Genomic DNA, 17,245 nt, shown 5'->3' on the forward strand with positions numbered 1-17,245 from the left:
AAAGTTATAATATACTTTTTACCTCTGTGATTACCTTGTATCTAAGAACCTTCTTCCAGCCCCCTGATCACATGACTGTTTATTATCTATTGTCTTAAATTTAGCATTGTTTTGAGCTAAATCTTAAATAACCCCCTGTGCCTGAACACAGTGTTATCTATGTGGCCCACGTGTACTTTCTGTCTCTTTGTGTTGAAAATGAATTTAAAAAGCCTGTGATAAGAGGCAGCCCTCAAAGGCTTAGAAATTAGCATATGAGCCTATGTTTAGTTTAAACTAAGAATACCAAGAGAAAAAAGCAAATTTGATGATAAAAGTAAATTGGAAAGTTGATTAAAATTACAAGTTCTATCTGAATAATGAAAGTTTAATTTTGACTTGACTGTCCCTTTAAATTTTAAAGTCTTAGATAAACAAGAAGAACAAAAATAGCATAGGCAAAACAATTTGGGCTTCCAAACAACGTGAACATGTATCCATGGAGCTGTACTGATCCTGTTCTAAGTCCATAGCTAATAATTCCCACAAGTTATAGACAAGTAGATACAAAAATAAAAATGCTTTAAAATGTTATTAAATGTTAAAAATGAAAAGCTTTAATCTTAATAAAGATTAAAAATGAGGGAAACCAAAAATACCTCAGATTGTCTGAGGTTCCTACAGCAAGAAAATACCCCACTAGCAATAGGAATGGAGTCTGACTTGTTCAGCAATACGATTGCAGCCTACACTTGTAGAGCTGAAATCAATCTACGAATCAGAAAATTGTTGCACACGTTAATTTCAGTCTGGTCACGTGACACCCGCACTACCCGTTTAGCGGAGCTGTGCAGTCGTGACAGGACTGAAATTAAAGTGCGCAACAATTTCTCGCTATCTCCTAGAGAGAAAAAGTCGCCAGTTACAAAGAGTCTGTAAAAAAAACGGCTAATTGTTTAATACATAAAACAACCGCAAGTACAAAATAATGTTTTGGCTCACTAGCCTAAACATCCCAGGCCTTGCACATGTCTCTATTAAAATAATTAAATATCTCTGACATCCCAGCCCATTGAGAGAACTCTGTCTCTAACATATCTTCAAATTAGGAATAACTTATATTGAAAAAGTGCCAATAAAAATGTGCCCATACGAATCCATAAATTAATAAAGGCTTATTATGTCTTGTAAAATAACAATCTGGAGGAGGATTACCCCATAAATGCTGCTGTCCTTCCTTGCCTAGAAGGCAAAGGTACTTACCTTAGATTGCATAAGAGATGTTGATCCTCAAGGTGTGGCAAGCACTACGCTCCCTGTCATGGGCCTGTAGGAAAAGAAAGAACAGAGTAACCAACTCTGGCTTTCCACAAAGGGGTAGCAAAGTGTTAAAAGTAAAGCAAAGGACTGCCTCACAGCCTTTTAACTGCTAAAAGCCACCACTACTCTTACTCAAGAGATTGACATGGACACAGCTAGACCCCAATCCTTGCTTGCAGGGAAAAGTACCCATAAAAGGATTAAATTCTTCAGACACTAACTTTGCACAACCTCCATTGACAGAGGCAAAGAGAATGCTGGGGGTTATGGGTAAGGCAGTTGCACTTAACAGCTTTGCTGGTGTGCTCTTTGTCTCCTCCTGCTGGCCAGGAGTTGAATATCCCACTAGTAATTGGAATGACGTTGTGGACTCTCCATGTCATAGGAAAGAAAGTCTAAAATAATTAAACCTTACTTTATATGGTGCACTGAGCTACCATACTATTGTGAATTTTAACAAACTAAGCTAGACTTTCAAATACCATAAAAGAAACATTTAATGGGATCTAGATAAGATATGTTCTAACTCAGAAAGAAGATGTTCATATGCAAAGGCACCAAGGAAAGGAGATACATAATTAGTTATCAATAAAATAACTTATGTCACATTCCTTATTAACTAGAACACGTGAATGTAATTTCAGTATCCAGTATAATTTATTTTTGTCTAAAACTCTGTTTATTACCTCCTCTGAGAGAAACTGTTGCTACATCTATAATCTGTATAGACATATCTACTATACTGGTGAAGTGAACCCAAGACTTTGGCTAGATCGCTATCTCCTTGCTTAGTAAGAAACAAAAATAGCTCAAGAACTCCGAATTGGTTGACTAGAAAAGGAAACTTTAAATGTGGAAGTAGGAACTGCAACACTTGCGCCAACATCAAAATAGGGGATACTTTTGTATCCAACTAAGATAATATTAAATATAACATCAATGTTTATGCCAATTGTAAAACTACTTTTGTAGTGTATTTTTTAAAGTGCAACCTATGTCAAAGTCAGTACGTGGGTAAAACCTCACGTGAAGCCAGGACACGATTCAGTGAACATATTAGAGATGTCAAAAACTACTATAAGGATTCAGCAGTAGCTAATCATTTCAATAATTTCCCCTTCACCAGTATAGCAGATATGTCTATACAGATTATAGATGTAGCAACAATTCCCCTCAGAGGAGGTAATAAACAGAGTTTTAGACAAAAAGGAATTATACTGAATACTGAAATTACATTCACATGTTCCATGAATAAGGAATGTGTCATAAATGATTTTATTGATAACGGATTATCTATCTCTTTTCCTTGGCGCCTTTGCATATGAACATCTTTCTGAGTTAGAACATATCTTATCTAGATCCCATTAAATGTTTCTATTATGGTATTTGAAAGTCTCTAGCGAAGTTTGTTAAAATTCACAATCGTATGGGAGCTCAGTGCACCATATAAAGTAAGGTTTAATTCTTTAGACTTTCTTTCTCAATGAATTCTGAAGCAATATTGTTAGACGTTTGTAACAACGTTGATTGTAGATTAATGTACATACATGGAATGTGATTATCAATTAAATTGACCCTAAAAAAGATAAATTATTTTATTGTTATTGTTTTTAATGATGTACCGCAATGTGAGGAAAGGATTAACTTATCCCTATATAAGGATTACCCGGTCTTACATGTGTTAGCCGATGATTAAGCACCACTAGGTTGCGCAAAACACGCCAGTCCATTTGTCCCTCTTGTCTGTCATTCGTATGGATTTTTTTGTATTTTACTTAAGACCAATAAAGGACTGTTTTACCTTTTTCACACAAACAGTGCCTGCATCTCTTTTGTTCTATATTTAATGCCACCATTTTGCCATCATGTAAAATTATATTAAAAATATCATTTTAACAAATGTTGGGTTTCTCAATGAAATTATTTGTTGAGGAATGAATGTTCCAAAGAAACTAAGCAGTGAACTTCTCTTCAGCATTCTATACAATGTGCCCTAAGCTCTCTATACTACACATCGCCTTTGATCTTTTTTTTACCCATACCTGTAATATCAAACACTTTGCCTTGCATCATTGCAAAGTAAGTGATTTTCAACCCAAGCATGCTGGACTCAGCCCAGAAGTCACCCTCTTCTGCTGGATGCATCTTTCCACATTCAGCACAGTAACGGGCATTTGCAGGGTCCCTGTCCATTTCAAACCTCCTGTCAAGAATAAATAAAGAATAATTAGCTAAAGTAATTATAATGCCCACACATCTGTTTATTATTGGTGGCAGAACAGTGCAAAGGAAAGATGGCCAACCACAGATAAATAATAAATAAAATATAATCAACATGTCAAGAATCATTTCACAGTATAACTAAGGTAGATGATTAAAGGGATACTAAACCCACATTTTTTTCTTTAATGATTCAGATAGAGCAAGCAATTTTAAGCAACTTTCAAATTTACTCCTATTATCAAATTTTCTTTGTTCTCTTGCCATCTTTATTTAAAAAGCAGGAATGTAAAGTTTAGGAGCCTGCCCATTTTTGGATCAGAACCTGGGTTATGCATGCTTATCGGTTTGCTATATGTTGCTACCAATAAGCAAGCGTTATCCAGGGTGCTGAAAAATGTATAATAGGAGTAAATTAGAAAGTTGCTTAAAATTGCATGCTCTATCTCAGTGTTTTTCAACCAGTGTGCCGTGGCACACTAGTGTGCCGTGAGAGATCCTCAGGTGTGCCACGGCAGACTGACAACAGTGTGACATATTTTTTAAACTTTGCTTGTTTTTTACTCCCAGTGCAGGGGTAGTTTGTAGGAGGCATGGCATAACAGCACAATACATACAGTATGTGTGTGTTTGTGTGTATGTGTATATATATATGCTGTATTAGGCTACAATGTGTGATTTTTTTAAAATTTTGGGATGGTGGTGTGCCACAGGATTTTTGTAATGTAAAAAAGTGTGCCACGGCAAAAAAAAGGTTAAAAATCACTGCTCTATCTGAATCATGAAAGAAAAAAAATTGGGTTTAGTGTCCCTTTAAGGACAAATCTGATATTTAGCAGAGATATTAATTCTACAATATTAACTAACCACAAAGGCGGTTATTCAAACTTCACTTTGTGGCAAGCATGGTGTATTTTTTTCCCATTATAAAACATAATAGTTGATCACATTCGGTCAAACTGATAAATATATAAAGTTTTCACATAAAATGTACTTTTTATCTGCATAAAAACAATGAAGTCTGCAGACCCTCTTCGGAAAACCTTCCTGTACATAAAGATACCACATCATACCTGTGTTTCCCCTGACATTTGCTACACATCATGCTGTTCATGGCCTCCTTCAGGTCATCCTGCAGCTTTGTAAGGAACTCATTCATGGACTTTGCCAGCTCGGTTTCTGACATCCGCTTCCTAAAACAAGGGGTGTGGGGTGGGGGGGGGGAGTAGTGGTGAATACAGTATTTAGTGTAAATAAAAATCAACCCGCAGCATCACAAAGGCAAATCTCAGTGTCAAACAGTTTAGTATTTGGAAAAAAAGCAGGACCTGTATCTACTTTTTTAGTCAACAGAGCCACTTCTTACAGAGGTGAAGCGGAAATATATTCTGCCTGTAGTACTGCACCCCTGATACTAGGATAGTACTTGAAACCACAAATCAAATTACATTGTGTATCTTATAAATGCAAACAAAAGCCCATGCTCCCAAGAAGTATAGCAACTATCCGCCAAGGTGAAAGCTACATAAAGCCCCCTATCTAAACCAAGAGTAGCAAACTCTCGGTCAGTCAAGATAGGAATAAAAGTTGTTAAATAATTATGCTTGCTATAACAAAACTTATTTAACTTTATAAAACCCAAAAAAGAAATTACATGTAAAATACATAAAGTTCTATATCTTGGCTTATAGAATTATATAATTTTGCTCTTGGTAACTCTGTTACAATTTTTTTGTATCATCAGCAAACAAGCCAATTTCACTAGTGAACATGTTAAACAAAACAGACCCAAGAACGGACCCTTGGGGAACATCACTAGTAACTGACCCCCTCATTTGAATGTGCTCCGTTAATAGAAACCCTCTGCCTTCTATAGTTAAAGTTTACCCCAATTTTTTCACCCCTTTAAATTGTTCACAATTATCCATTTTTCCTGCTGGAGTGTAGCTCCTTTACCCCTATTTCGGCATTTGAAATATGTGATTCAGCCTGTGATATCCCAAACTATAATACAAGTTTCTATACTGGAGTGTAAGCTATTGATAAGCCTAAGTAAACACAGCCAGCAGAAGAAATTACACTCTCAGGGGGGTGCAGGATAGTTAAAGGGCCACTAAACACAGAAGATTTTCATAATCAACAAATGCAAGATAACAAGACAATGTAATAGCACTTAGTCTGAACTTCAAATGAGTAGTAGAATTTTTTCTAACAATTTTAAAATTTATGTCCATTTTCACTCCCCCTGTACCATGTGACAGCCATCAGCCAATCACAAATGCATATACGCTTATTCTGTGAATTCTTGCACATGCTCAGTAGGAGCTGGTGACTCAAAAAGTTTAAATATAAAAAGACTGTGCACATTTTGTTAATGGAAGTACATTGGAAAGTTGCTTAAAATTGCATGCTCTATCTGAAAAATAAAAGTTTAATTTTGACTTGAGTGTTTCTTTAAGTATAAACTGTTAATTTTCCATTGTTCTCTCTAAGTATTAAGCTTAGGTTTACAGACAAATATAAGATAAGGGAGCATGTGTGTGTACACAAAGTGATAGCATAATGAGATCTGATATTACCTGGAAGCTCAACCCATTTTTAATAGGTTATGGTTTAAAAGCACAAAACCACAGCTATTTCATATACACAAATAAACATTAAAATGCATTTTCTCATACATTTTATACTCTGCAGCTAGTAGAACAAGTAATAAAAAAAATTACATTAAGGTTTTTTTTTTTTTTTTTACAATATACTGTCCCTTTAAGCCAGCATTCTACCCACTTAATCGTAGCATCTACTCCAAGGCAATAGATTTTGGGAATAAGTTTGTTGTGTGGGACAGTGTCAAGCGCTTTGCTAAAGTCTAGATAATACAATATATATGGCTACTCCTTGTTCTATTAATTTAGTTACATGGTCAAATAAATCAATTAGATTAGCCTGACAATGAAACCATGCTGTCCTTTCTCTTCTAAGTAGTTTGTCTGAACATAAGATACAAACAAGTCTTTCCAATAAAGGAATTTTCATTAATTTCCCTGCAATTTAGGTCAAACTGACTGGCCTATAGTTAGCAGAATCTTCCCTACTGTATATTGCTTTAAACATTTCATGGGGAAACCTATTATTTTTCCTTTTATAGTTCAGAAAGAGCATGTGATTTTAAACAAACTTCCAATTTACGTCTATTATCTAATTTGTTTTGTTCTCTTGGTATCTTTTGTTAAAAAGGATATCAAGGTAGGCTCAGGAGCTGTTGATTGGTGGCTTCACATATATGCCTCATGTTATTGGTTCAACCGATGCATTAACTAACTCCCAGTCGTGCTTTACTACTTCTTCAGCAAAGGATACCAAGAGAATGAAGCAAATTAGATCATAGAAGTTAATTGGAAAGTTGTTTAAAATGGTATGCTCTATCTGAATCATGAAAGAAAAAAAATGTGGGTTTCATTTCCCTTTAAAGGTGGATCCATTTGGATTTTTCTCTTGTTCTTAGTAAATGCCCATCTCAGGCTTAGGATGGGGGGCCTGCAAAGTAATAAATAGTATATAGAAATGTTTGTAATATGGGTATAAATTTCTGGCAACCTTGACTCAGTTTGTTAATACTTACTAGGTAAGATAAGTACAAAGCAATCCACACAATGCGTGGGAATAAAAACACTAAAAAGATAATGCAGCAAAATATATACACACATACACATACACGATAGAAAACAGAATTTATGCTTACCTGATAAATTACTTTCTCCAACGGTGTGTCCGGTCCACGGCGTCATCCTTACTTGTGGGATATCTCTTCCCCAACAGGAAATGGCAAAGAGTCCCAGCAAAGCTGGCCATATAGTCCCTCCTAGGCTCCGCCCACCCCAGTCATTCGACCGACGGACAGGAGGAAATATATATAGGAGAAACCATATGGTACCGTGGTGACTGTAGTTAGAGAAAATAATTCATCAGACCTGATTAAAAAACCAGGGCAGGCCGTGGACCGGACACACCGTTGGAGAAAGTAATTTATCAGGTAAGCATAAATTCTGTTTTCTCCAACATTGGTGTGTCCGGTCCACGGCGTCATCCTTACTTGTGGGAACCAATACCAAAGCTTTAGGACACGGATGAAGGGAGGGAGCAAATCAGGTTACCTAATTGGAAGGCACCACGGCTTGCAAAACCTCTCCCCCAAAAATAGCCTCCGAAGAAGCAAAAGTATCAAATTTGTAAAATTTGGCAAAAGTGTGCAGTGAAGACCAAGTCGCTGCCTTACATATCTGATCAACAGAAGCCTCGTTCTTGAAGGCCCATGTGGAAGCCACAGCCCTAGTGGAGTGAGCTGTGATTCTTTCAGGAGGCTGCCGTCCGGCAGTCTCATAAGCCAATCGGATGATGCTTTTAAGCCAAAAGGAAAGAGAGGTAGAAGTCGCTTTTTGACCTCTCCTTTTACCAGAATAAACAACAAACAAGGAAGATGTTTGTCTGAAATCTTTTGTAGCCTCTAAATAGAATTTTAGAGCACGGACTACGTCCAAATTGTGTAACAAACGTTCCTTCTTTGAAACTGGATTCGGACACAAAGAAGGTACAACTATCTCCTGGTTAATATTTTTGTTAGAAACACCAAAAAACTCTTAACCATCTCCGTGGAGATGTTGCCTGTGCAACGGCAAAGAGAATGACTGGGGTGGGCGGAGCCTAGGAGGGACTATATGGCCAGCTTTGCTGGGACTCTTTGCCATTTCCTGTTGGGGAAGAGATATCCCACAAGTAAGGATGACGCCGTGGACCGGACACACCAATGTTGGAGAAATCAATATTTCTCCAAGGAATTATGACATTTTGCAAGTGAAATGTCAGGCAGAGGAAACAGAAGCTTGCAAAGAGAATTTACGTGTTAACAATGCTTTCAATTAGTAAAGGTGTCCTGTCCATAAAGAGATGAATACAACTAAGAATGAAGGCTACTACAAGGGAAGCTAGATTTAAAGGGATACTGTACTATAACATTTATTTGCTCTTAAAGTGATAGTAAACTTTAGCTAATCAAATGCCATATATGTAATGTTTGCCATTAAAAAAAATTATGTGTACTTTTTTTTAAAAATCTATCTGTGAAAAGGGTTAAATTTGTGCCTATAGTAATGTTTCTATTACAATGTTATGCCAGACCACTGGGATGAACTCTTTTTTTTTTTTACCATTCCAATGAACATCCAATCAGTGTGTGTGTCATATGACACTCTTGAAGTTCAGTCTTTTGAAAGCCCTTAGGAAGCCTATGTAGAGAGTGGGTGGGACAGCTCTCTATGTCACAGCTCAGCCAAAAGAGGAAATGAAGGGGGGCGGAGGAGGAAAGGATGATATCAAGTAGGATTATAAATCTTTTGCATTTGAAATATCTTTTTCCCCCAATAAAACATCTATTGTTCTCAACGGCATACCAATTTATATGGTCTGGCTGCAGAAAGAGCAGACCTGATCGAGCCCTAGGCACTCAAAATTCTTTGTGTGTTATTCCACATAGAGTTCAACTCAGCATATACTAGTAGATATTCTCTTGCCAAGTTCCACAAATATTAATAAAAAAATTCCTTTGTTAAGCAAAGTTGAGCAGCACAGACATATAGATATCACAGATATATGAAGTCTGTTAGTGGCCTCACAAAATCACTATGGCTGGTAAACTTCAATGGTATTAAATGCAGGCATAAACTTAAGTTGCAATCACATTTATAACTTTAAATAGGAAAAATATCCGTTGCTCGTTATCTTTTTATAATAATATGAAGTTATTATGCACTGGTTTAGATCACTGCTTTTCAAATCTGTCCTCAGGCCTCCATAACAGTCCAGATTTTGAGGATCTCTCAACTGGAGTACAGGTGAAATAATCAGCAAACATGGTTATATTACCTGCTCTCACACAAGGTAATCCTAATAATCTGACCTGTTAGTGGATTAGATCATAGATGCCCACCACACTGTTCATCTGACAGCTCATTCCACAAAGGAGCTCTGCTGATAACCACAAAGGTGGCTGCACAAATAAAGCCCAGGGGACCCCTGGCTACTGTTCCACAAAACTGTCATCCCCATACTACATCTTTGTTCAGAGCATCGCAATCTCAAATCCATTAGATGGAAGACCGAGGCTGAGCGTTTTGCGCACCTGCAGCATTGCAAGTAAGGACCAATGCAGCCCCGGGCTGGGTATGAAGTGGCACTATGCAACACATTACTCTTGATGCTCTGAAAATGGATTTTGCGGTTTTGGTATAGGTAATGGTTTCTACAGGCAAAAACAGTTCATTACAAAATAAAAGGAAAATGAAATTTCTGCAAATAAATTAATACACTCCAGCAAGTTATTTAATTATACAATTATAAAGTGCATTGCAAAGTTATTTAATTATACACAAACAATTATCGGGTTCTTAATTAAGTTTTCTTATTGATTGTAATTTAGGATTTCAAGGCCCTCATAAAGTGGCACCAGTTTAGCATGAAAAAATACCCTTCAGAACATAGTTATAATAAAAATAATCTAATATTGATGTGCAATAGGAAACATGTTTTCAGTGTATTCTCAAACACCACGCTGTTTGAATAAATGAACACTTTGGTTCATTTTATATCCAGAGAGTGACGTGTTTTTTATGATTCAGGTAGATCATACAATTTTAAACAACTTTCCAATTTTCCACTGTTTTCTAGTTTGCTTCCTTCTCTTGGTATCTTTTGTTGCTGCAATGCATTACTGGAAGCTAGCTGCTGATTGGAGGCTGCATTTATACCCTTCTTGTCATTGGCTCACCCAATGTGTTCAGCTAGCTTCAAGTAGTGCACTGCTACTCATTTAAAGGGACATAATACTCATATGCTAAATCACTTGAAACTGATGCAGTATAGCTGTAAAAAGTTGACAGGAAAATATCACCTGAGCATCTCTATGTAAAAAAGGAAGATATTTTACCTCACAATTTCCTCAGCTCAGCAGAGTAAGTTCTGTGTAAAAAGTTATACTCAGCTGCAGGTAAATAAATGAAGAAATGAACAGCAGCCAATCAGCATCAACAGTGATGGGGTCATGAACTCCTTTACTTTGATCTCATGAGATTTCACTTAACTCTCACGAGATTTCATTGTAAACTTCCTTACACTGAATAGGGAAATAATATGAGAGTGCACGTAAGCTCGCTCCTTCCGCTGTCCCAGGACACACATACTGATTTGTTGCTTAGAAATCCTTTACAATGGGATAGAGATGTTCAGGTGATATTTTCTAGTCAGCTTTTTACAGCTATACTGCATCACTTTCAAGTGTTTCAACATTTGGGTATTATGGCCCTTTAACAAAGAAAACCAAGGGAATAAAACAATTTTGATAATAGAAGTAAATTGGAATGTTGTTTTAAATTGTAAGCTCTGTCTGAATCATGAAAGAAACATTGTGGGTTTGATCTCCCTAAAATCAAAGCAGATATACTGTATCAAAGCAACAAGTGGCCACAAGAAAATAAAGCATTTGGCCATGCACAGAGGAGTCTCTAGACAAGATTTGCAGCACGTAACAACATAAGTAGGCATAAGGGGGAGTATATAACTAGAAAAATATAAACTAAGGACAAATACAAGAAATTCTGCTCTATCAGAGTGCAAAAAATTGTCTTTTTGCTCTTTGTTTGAAGTTCTCCTGTTTGACCAATTCTTTAATCTTCTGGAACAACCATAAGATCAGATGACAAATCCCAAAGCAAATATTTATATTTGCAAAGGGACAACTAAAAGGACAAGAAAAAAACAATTTATGTAAGAACTTACCTGATAAATTAATTTCTTTCATATTGGCAAGAGTCCATGAGCTAGTGACGTATGGGATATACATTCCTACCAGGAGGGGCAAAGTTTCCCAAACCTCAAAATGCCTATAAATACACCCCTCACCACACCCACAATTCAGTTTAACGAATAGCCAAGAAGTGGGGTGATAAGAAAGGAGCGAAAGCATCAAACAAGGAATTGGAATAATTGTGCTTTATACAAAAAAATCATAACCACCACAAAAAGGGTGGGCCTCATGGACTCTTGCCAATATGAAAGAAATGTTCTTACATAAATTATGTTTTCTTTCATGTAATTGGCAAGAGTCCATGAGCTAGTGACGTATGGGATAGTAAATACCCAAGATGTGGAACTTCCACGCAAGAGTCACTAGAGAGGGAGGGATAAAATAAAGACAGCCAATTCCGCTGAAAAAATAATCAACAACCCAAATCAAAAAGTTTTAATCTTATAATGAAAAAAACTGAAATTATAAGCAGAAGAATCAAACTGAAACAGCTGCCTGAAGTACTATTCTACCAAAAACTGCTTCAGAAGAAGAAAAAACATCAAAATGGTAGAATTTAGTAAAAGTATGCAAAGAAGACCAAGTTGCTGCTTTGCAAATCTGATCAACAGAAGCTTCATTCCTAAAAGCCCAGGAAGTAAAAACTGACCTAGTAGAATGAGCCGTAATCCTCTGAGGCGGGGATTTACCCGACTCCACATAAGCATGATGAATCAAAGACATTAACCAAGATGCCAAAGAAATGGCAGAAGCCTTCTGACCTTTCCTAGAACCAGAAAAGATAACAAATAGACTAGAAGTCTTTCTGAAATCTTTAGTAGCTTCAACATAATATTTCAAAGCTCTTACTACATCCAAAGAATGTAAAGATCTCTCCAGAGAATTCATAGGATTAGGACACAATGAAGGGACAACAATTTCTCTACTAATGTTGTTAGAATTCACAACTTTAGGTAAAAAAATTAAATGAAGTCCACAACACCGCCTTATCCTGATGAAAAATCAGAAAATGAGATTCACAAGAAAGAGCAGATAACTCAGAAACTCTTCTAGCAGAAGAGATGGCCAAAAGGAACAAAACTTTACAAGAAAGTAATTTAATATCCAGAGAATGCATAGGTTCAAACGGAGGAGCCTGTAAAGCCCTCAGAACCAAATTAAGACTCCAAGGAGGAGAGATTGACTTAATGACAGGCTTAATACGAACCAAAGCCTGTACAAAACAATGAATATCAGGATGATTAGCAATCTTTCTGTGAAAAAGAACAGAAAGAGCAGAGATTTGTCCTTTCAAGGAACTTGCAGACAAACCTTTTTCCAAACCATCCTGAAGAAACTGTAAAATGCTAGGAATTCTAAAAGAATGCCAAGAGAATTTATGAGAAGAACACCAAGAAATGTAAGACTTCCAAACTCGGTAATAAATCTTTCTAGACACAGATTTACGAGCCTGTAACATAGTATTAATCACTGAATCAGAGAAACCTCTATGACTAAGTATTAAGCGTTCAATCTCCATACCTTCAAATTTAATTATTTGAGATCCTGATGGAAAAATGGGCCTTGAGATAGAAGGTCTGGTCTTAACGGAAGTGTCCAAGGTTGGCAACTGGCCATCCGAACGAGATCCGCATACCAAAACCTGTGTGGCCATGCTGGAGCCACCAGCAGTACAAACAAACAAACGCTCCATTAGGATTTTGGAAATCACTTTTGGAAGAAGAACTAGAGGCGGAAAGATATAAGCAGGTTGATAATTCCAAGGAAGTGACAATGCGTCCACCGCTTCCGCCTGAGGATCCCTGGATCTGGACAGATACCTGGGAAGTTTCTTGTTTAGATGAGAAGCCATCAGATCTATTTCTGGAAGTCCCCAGATTTGAACAATCTGAAGAAATACCTCTGGGTGAAGAGACCATTCGCCCGAATGTAACGTCTGGCGACTGAGATAATCCGCTTCCCAATTGTCTATACCTGGGATGTGAACCGCAGAGATTAGACAGGAGCTGGATTCCGCCCATACAAGTATCCGAGATACTTCTTTCATAGCCTGAGGACTGTGAGTCCCACCTTGATGTGACATTGTCTGTCTGAAAACAAATAAACGATTCTCTCTTCAGAAGAGGCCAGAGCTGAAGAGCTCTGAAAATCGCACGGAGTTCTAAAATGTTGATTGGTAATCTCGCCTCCTGAGATTCCCAAACCCCTTGCGCTGTCAGAGATCCCCATACAGCTCCCCTACCTGAAAGACTCGCATCTGTTGAGATCACAGTCCAGGTTGGACGAACAAAAGAGGCCCCTTGAATTAAACGATGGTGATCCAACCACCAAGTCAGAGAAGATCGAACATTGGGATTTAAGGATATTAATTGTGATATCTTTGTATAATCCCTGCACCATCGGTTCAGCATACAAAGCTGGAGAGGTCTCATGTGAAAACGAGCAAAAGGGATCGCGTCCGATGCAGCAGTCATGAGACCTAGAATTTCCATGCACAAAGCTACCGAAGGGAATGATTGAGACTGAAGGTTTCGACAAGCTGAAACCAATTTCAGATGTCTCTTTTCTGTTAGAGACAAAGTCATGGACACTGAATCTATTTGGAAACCCAAAAAGATTACCCTTGTCTGAGGAATTAAGGAACTCTTTGGTAAATTGATCCTCCAACCATGTCTTTGAAGAAACAACACAAGTTGATTTGTATGAAATTCTGCAGAATGTAAAGACTGAGCAAGTACCAAGGTATCGTCCAAATAAGGAAATACCGCAATACCCTGTTCTCTGATTACAGAGAGAAGGGCACCGAGAACCTTTGAAAAGATCCTTGGAGCTGTTGCTAGGCCAAAAGGAAGAGCAACAAACTGGTAATGCTTGTCTAGAAAAGAGAATCTCAGGAACTGATAGTGGTCTGGATGAATTGGAATATGAAGATAAGCATCCTGTAAGTCTATTGTAGACATATAATGCCCTTGCTGACCAAAAGGCAGAATAGTCCTTATAGTCACCATTTTGAATGTTGATATCCTTACATAGCGATTCAATATTTTTAGATCCAGAACTGGTCTGAAAGAATTCTCCTTCTTTGGTACAATGAACAGATTTGAGTAAAACCCCAGACCCTGTTCCAGATCTGGAACTGGCACAATTACCCCAGCCGACTCCAGGTTTGAAACACATTTCAGAAATGCCTGAGACTTTACTGGGTTTACTGGAATGCGTGAGAGGAAAAATCTTCTCACAGGCGGTCTTACCTTGAAACCTATTCTGTACCCTTGAGAAACAATGTTCTGAATCCAAAGACTTTGAATCGAATTGGTCCAATCATCTTTGAAAAATCGTAACCTGACCCCTACCATCTGTGCTGGAATGAGGGCCGCACCTTCATGTGGATTTGGGAGCTGGTTTTGATTTTCTAAAAGGCTTGGATTTATTCCAGACTGGAGAAGGTTTCCAAACGGAGACTGTTCCTTTAGGGGAAGGGTCAGGCTTCTGTTCCTTATTCTGACGAAAGGAACGAAAACGATTAGCAGCCCTATATTTACCTTTAGATTTTTTGTCCTGAGGCAAAAAGGCTCCCTTCCCCCCAGTAACAGTTGAAATTATTGAATCAAACTGAGAACCAAATAATTTATTACCTTGGAAAGAAAGAGAAAGCAACGTTGACTTAGAAGTCATATCTGCATTCCAAGACTTAAGCCATAAAGCTCTTCTAGCTAAAATAGCTAAAGACATATACCTGACATCAATCCTAATGATATGAAAAATTGCATCACAAACAAAGTTATTAGCATGTTGAAGAAGTTTAACAATGCTATAAGCATTATGGTCTGACACTTGTTGCACTAAAGCCTCCAACCAGAAGGTGGAAGCTGCAGCAACATCAGCCAAAGAAATAGCAGGTCTAAGAAGATTACCTGAACATAAATAAGCCTTCCTTAGAAAGGATTCAAGCTTCCTATCTAAAGGATCCTTAAAAGAAGTACTATCTGCCGTAGGAATAGTAGTACGTTTAGCAAGAGTAGAGATAGCCCCATCAACTTTTTTTTCTCCCAAAACTCTAATCTATCAGATGGCAAAGGTTACAATTTCTTAAACCTTGGAGAAGGAGTAAATGAAGTACCCAGACTATTCCATTCCCTAGAAATTACTTCTGAAATAGTATCAGGAACTGGAAAAACTTCTGGAATAACTACATGAGGTTTAAAAACTGAATTTAAACGCTTATTAATTTTAATATCAAGAGGACTAGACTCCTCCATATCTAATGCAATCAACACTTCCTTAAGTAAAGAACAAATAAACTCCATCTTAAACAGATATGAAGATTTATCAGTGTCAATATCTGAGGCAGAATCTTCTGAACCAGATAGATCCTCATCAGAGATAGATAAGTCAGAATGATGGCGGTCATTAAAAAATTCATCTGAAATATGAGAAGTTTTAAAAGACCTTTTACGTCTACTAGAAGGAGGAATAACAGACAGAGCCTTCCGAATAAAATTAGAAACAAATTCTCTTACATTAACAGGAACATCCTGAACATTAGATGTTGAAGGAACAACAACAGGTAATGGATTATTACTAATGGAAATATTATCTGCGTTAGATAGTTTATCATGACAACTAACACAAACTACAGCCGGAGGAACAGTTACCAAAAGTTTACAACAAATGCACTTAGCTTTGGTAGAACCAACATCAGGCAGCGTCTTTCCAGAAGTAGATTCTGATCCAGGGTCAGGTAGTGACATCTTGCAATATGTAATAGAAAAAAACAACATATAAAGCAAAATTATCAAATTCCTTAAATGACAGTTTCAGGAATGGGAAAAAATGCAAAACAAAACAAGCCTCTAGCAACCAGAAGCAACTAAAAAGTGAGACTGAAATAATGTGAAAAAAACTGGCGCCAAGAATGACGCCCACATTTTTTTGCGCCAAAAAACGTCTGCAACAAACATGCGTCAAAAATGACGCAACCACGTGAAAACTTCCGGCGTCAATTATGACGCCGGAAATGACAATATTCTCACGCCAAAAATGACGCAATAAATAGTAGCATTTTCTGCACCCGCGAGCCTAACAGCCCGCAATTTAGAAGAAAAAAAGTCAAAAAGAAAAAAATAATTTTATTCATATGCATTTTCCCAAAAAATTAAACTGACAGTCTGAAAGAAGTAACACTGATTATCCTGAATCATGGCAAATATAAGTTTAAAACATATATTTAGAACTTTACATATAAAGTGCCCAACCATAGCTTAGAGTGTCATGAATAAAATAAGACTTACTTACCCTAAGACACTCATCTACATATAGTAGATAGCCAAACCAGTACTGAAACAAGAATCAGTAGAGGTAATGGTATATAAGAGTATATTGTCGATTTGAAAAGGGAGGTAGGAGAAGAAATCTCTACGACCGATAACAGAGAACCTATGAAATAGATCCCCTAGAGGAAGACCATGGTATTCAAATAGGCAATACTCTCTTCACATCCCTCTGACATTCACTGCACTCTGAGAGGAAAACCGGGCTTCAGCCTGCTGCAAAGCGCATATCAACGTAGAAATCTAGCACAAACTTACTTCACCACCTCCATGGGAGGCAAAGTTTGTAAAACTGAATTGTGGGTGTGGTGAGGGGTGTATTTATTGGCATTTTGAGGTTTGGGAAACTTTGCCCCTCCTGGTAGGAATGTATATCCCATACGTCACTAGCTCATGGACTCTTGCCAATTACATGAAAGAAATTTAAATAAACAATAGCGCTTTTAAACATTACACCGAGTAGTGCAAATGTATTATTTCTCACCAAAGTACTTTTAAAATATTTATTACAGACCCTAATGGGTGCAGTTACTTCCCCCGGCTG

At 37.3% G+C, this 17,245-nt stretch overlaps 1 protein-coding gene across 1 annotated transcript in view; it reads right to left on the bottom strand.

Annotated features, from left to right (window-relative positions):
• Window positions 1-17,245, bottom strand: part of DNAJC14 (DnaJ heat shock protein family (Hsp40) member C14) — a 48,315-nt gene that overhangs the window by 10,558 nt on the left and 20,512 nt on the right. Inside the window, exons 4-5 of the mRNA XM_053708132.1 lie at window positions 4,593-4,712; window positions 3,342-3,502 (exon numbers count right to left, since the gene is read on the bottom strand). Of these exons, the coding sequence (XP_053564107.1) occupies window positions 3,342-3,502; window positions 4,593-4,712 (281 nt within the window). The remainder of the gene's footprint in view (window positions 1-3,341; window positions 3,503-4,592; window positions 4,713-17,245) is intronic.

Source organism: Bombina bombina, chromosome 3 (assembly GCF_027579735.1).
Source record: "Bombina bombina isolate aBomBom1 chromosome 3, aBomBom1.pri, whole genome shotgun sequence".
Taxonomy (NCBI): domain Eukaryota; kingdom Metazoa; phylum Chordata; class Amphibia; order Anura; family Bombinatoridae; genus Bombina; species Bombina bombina.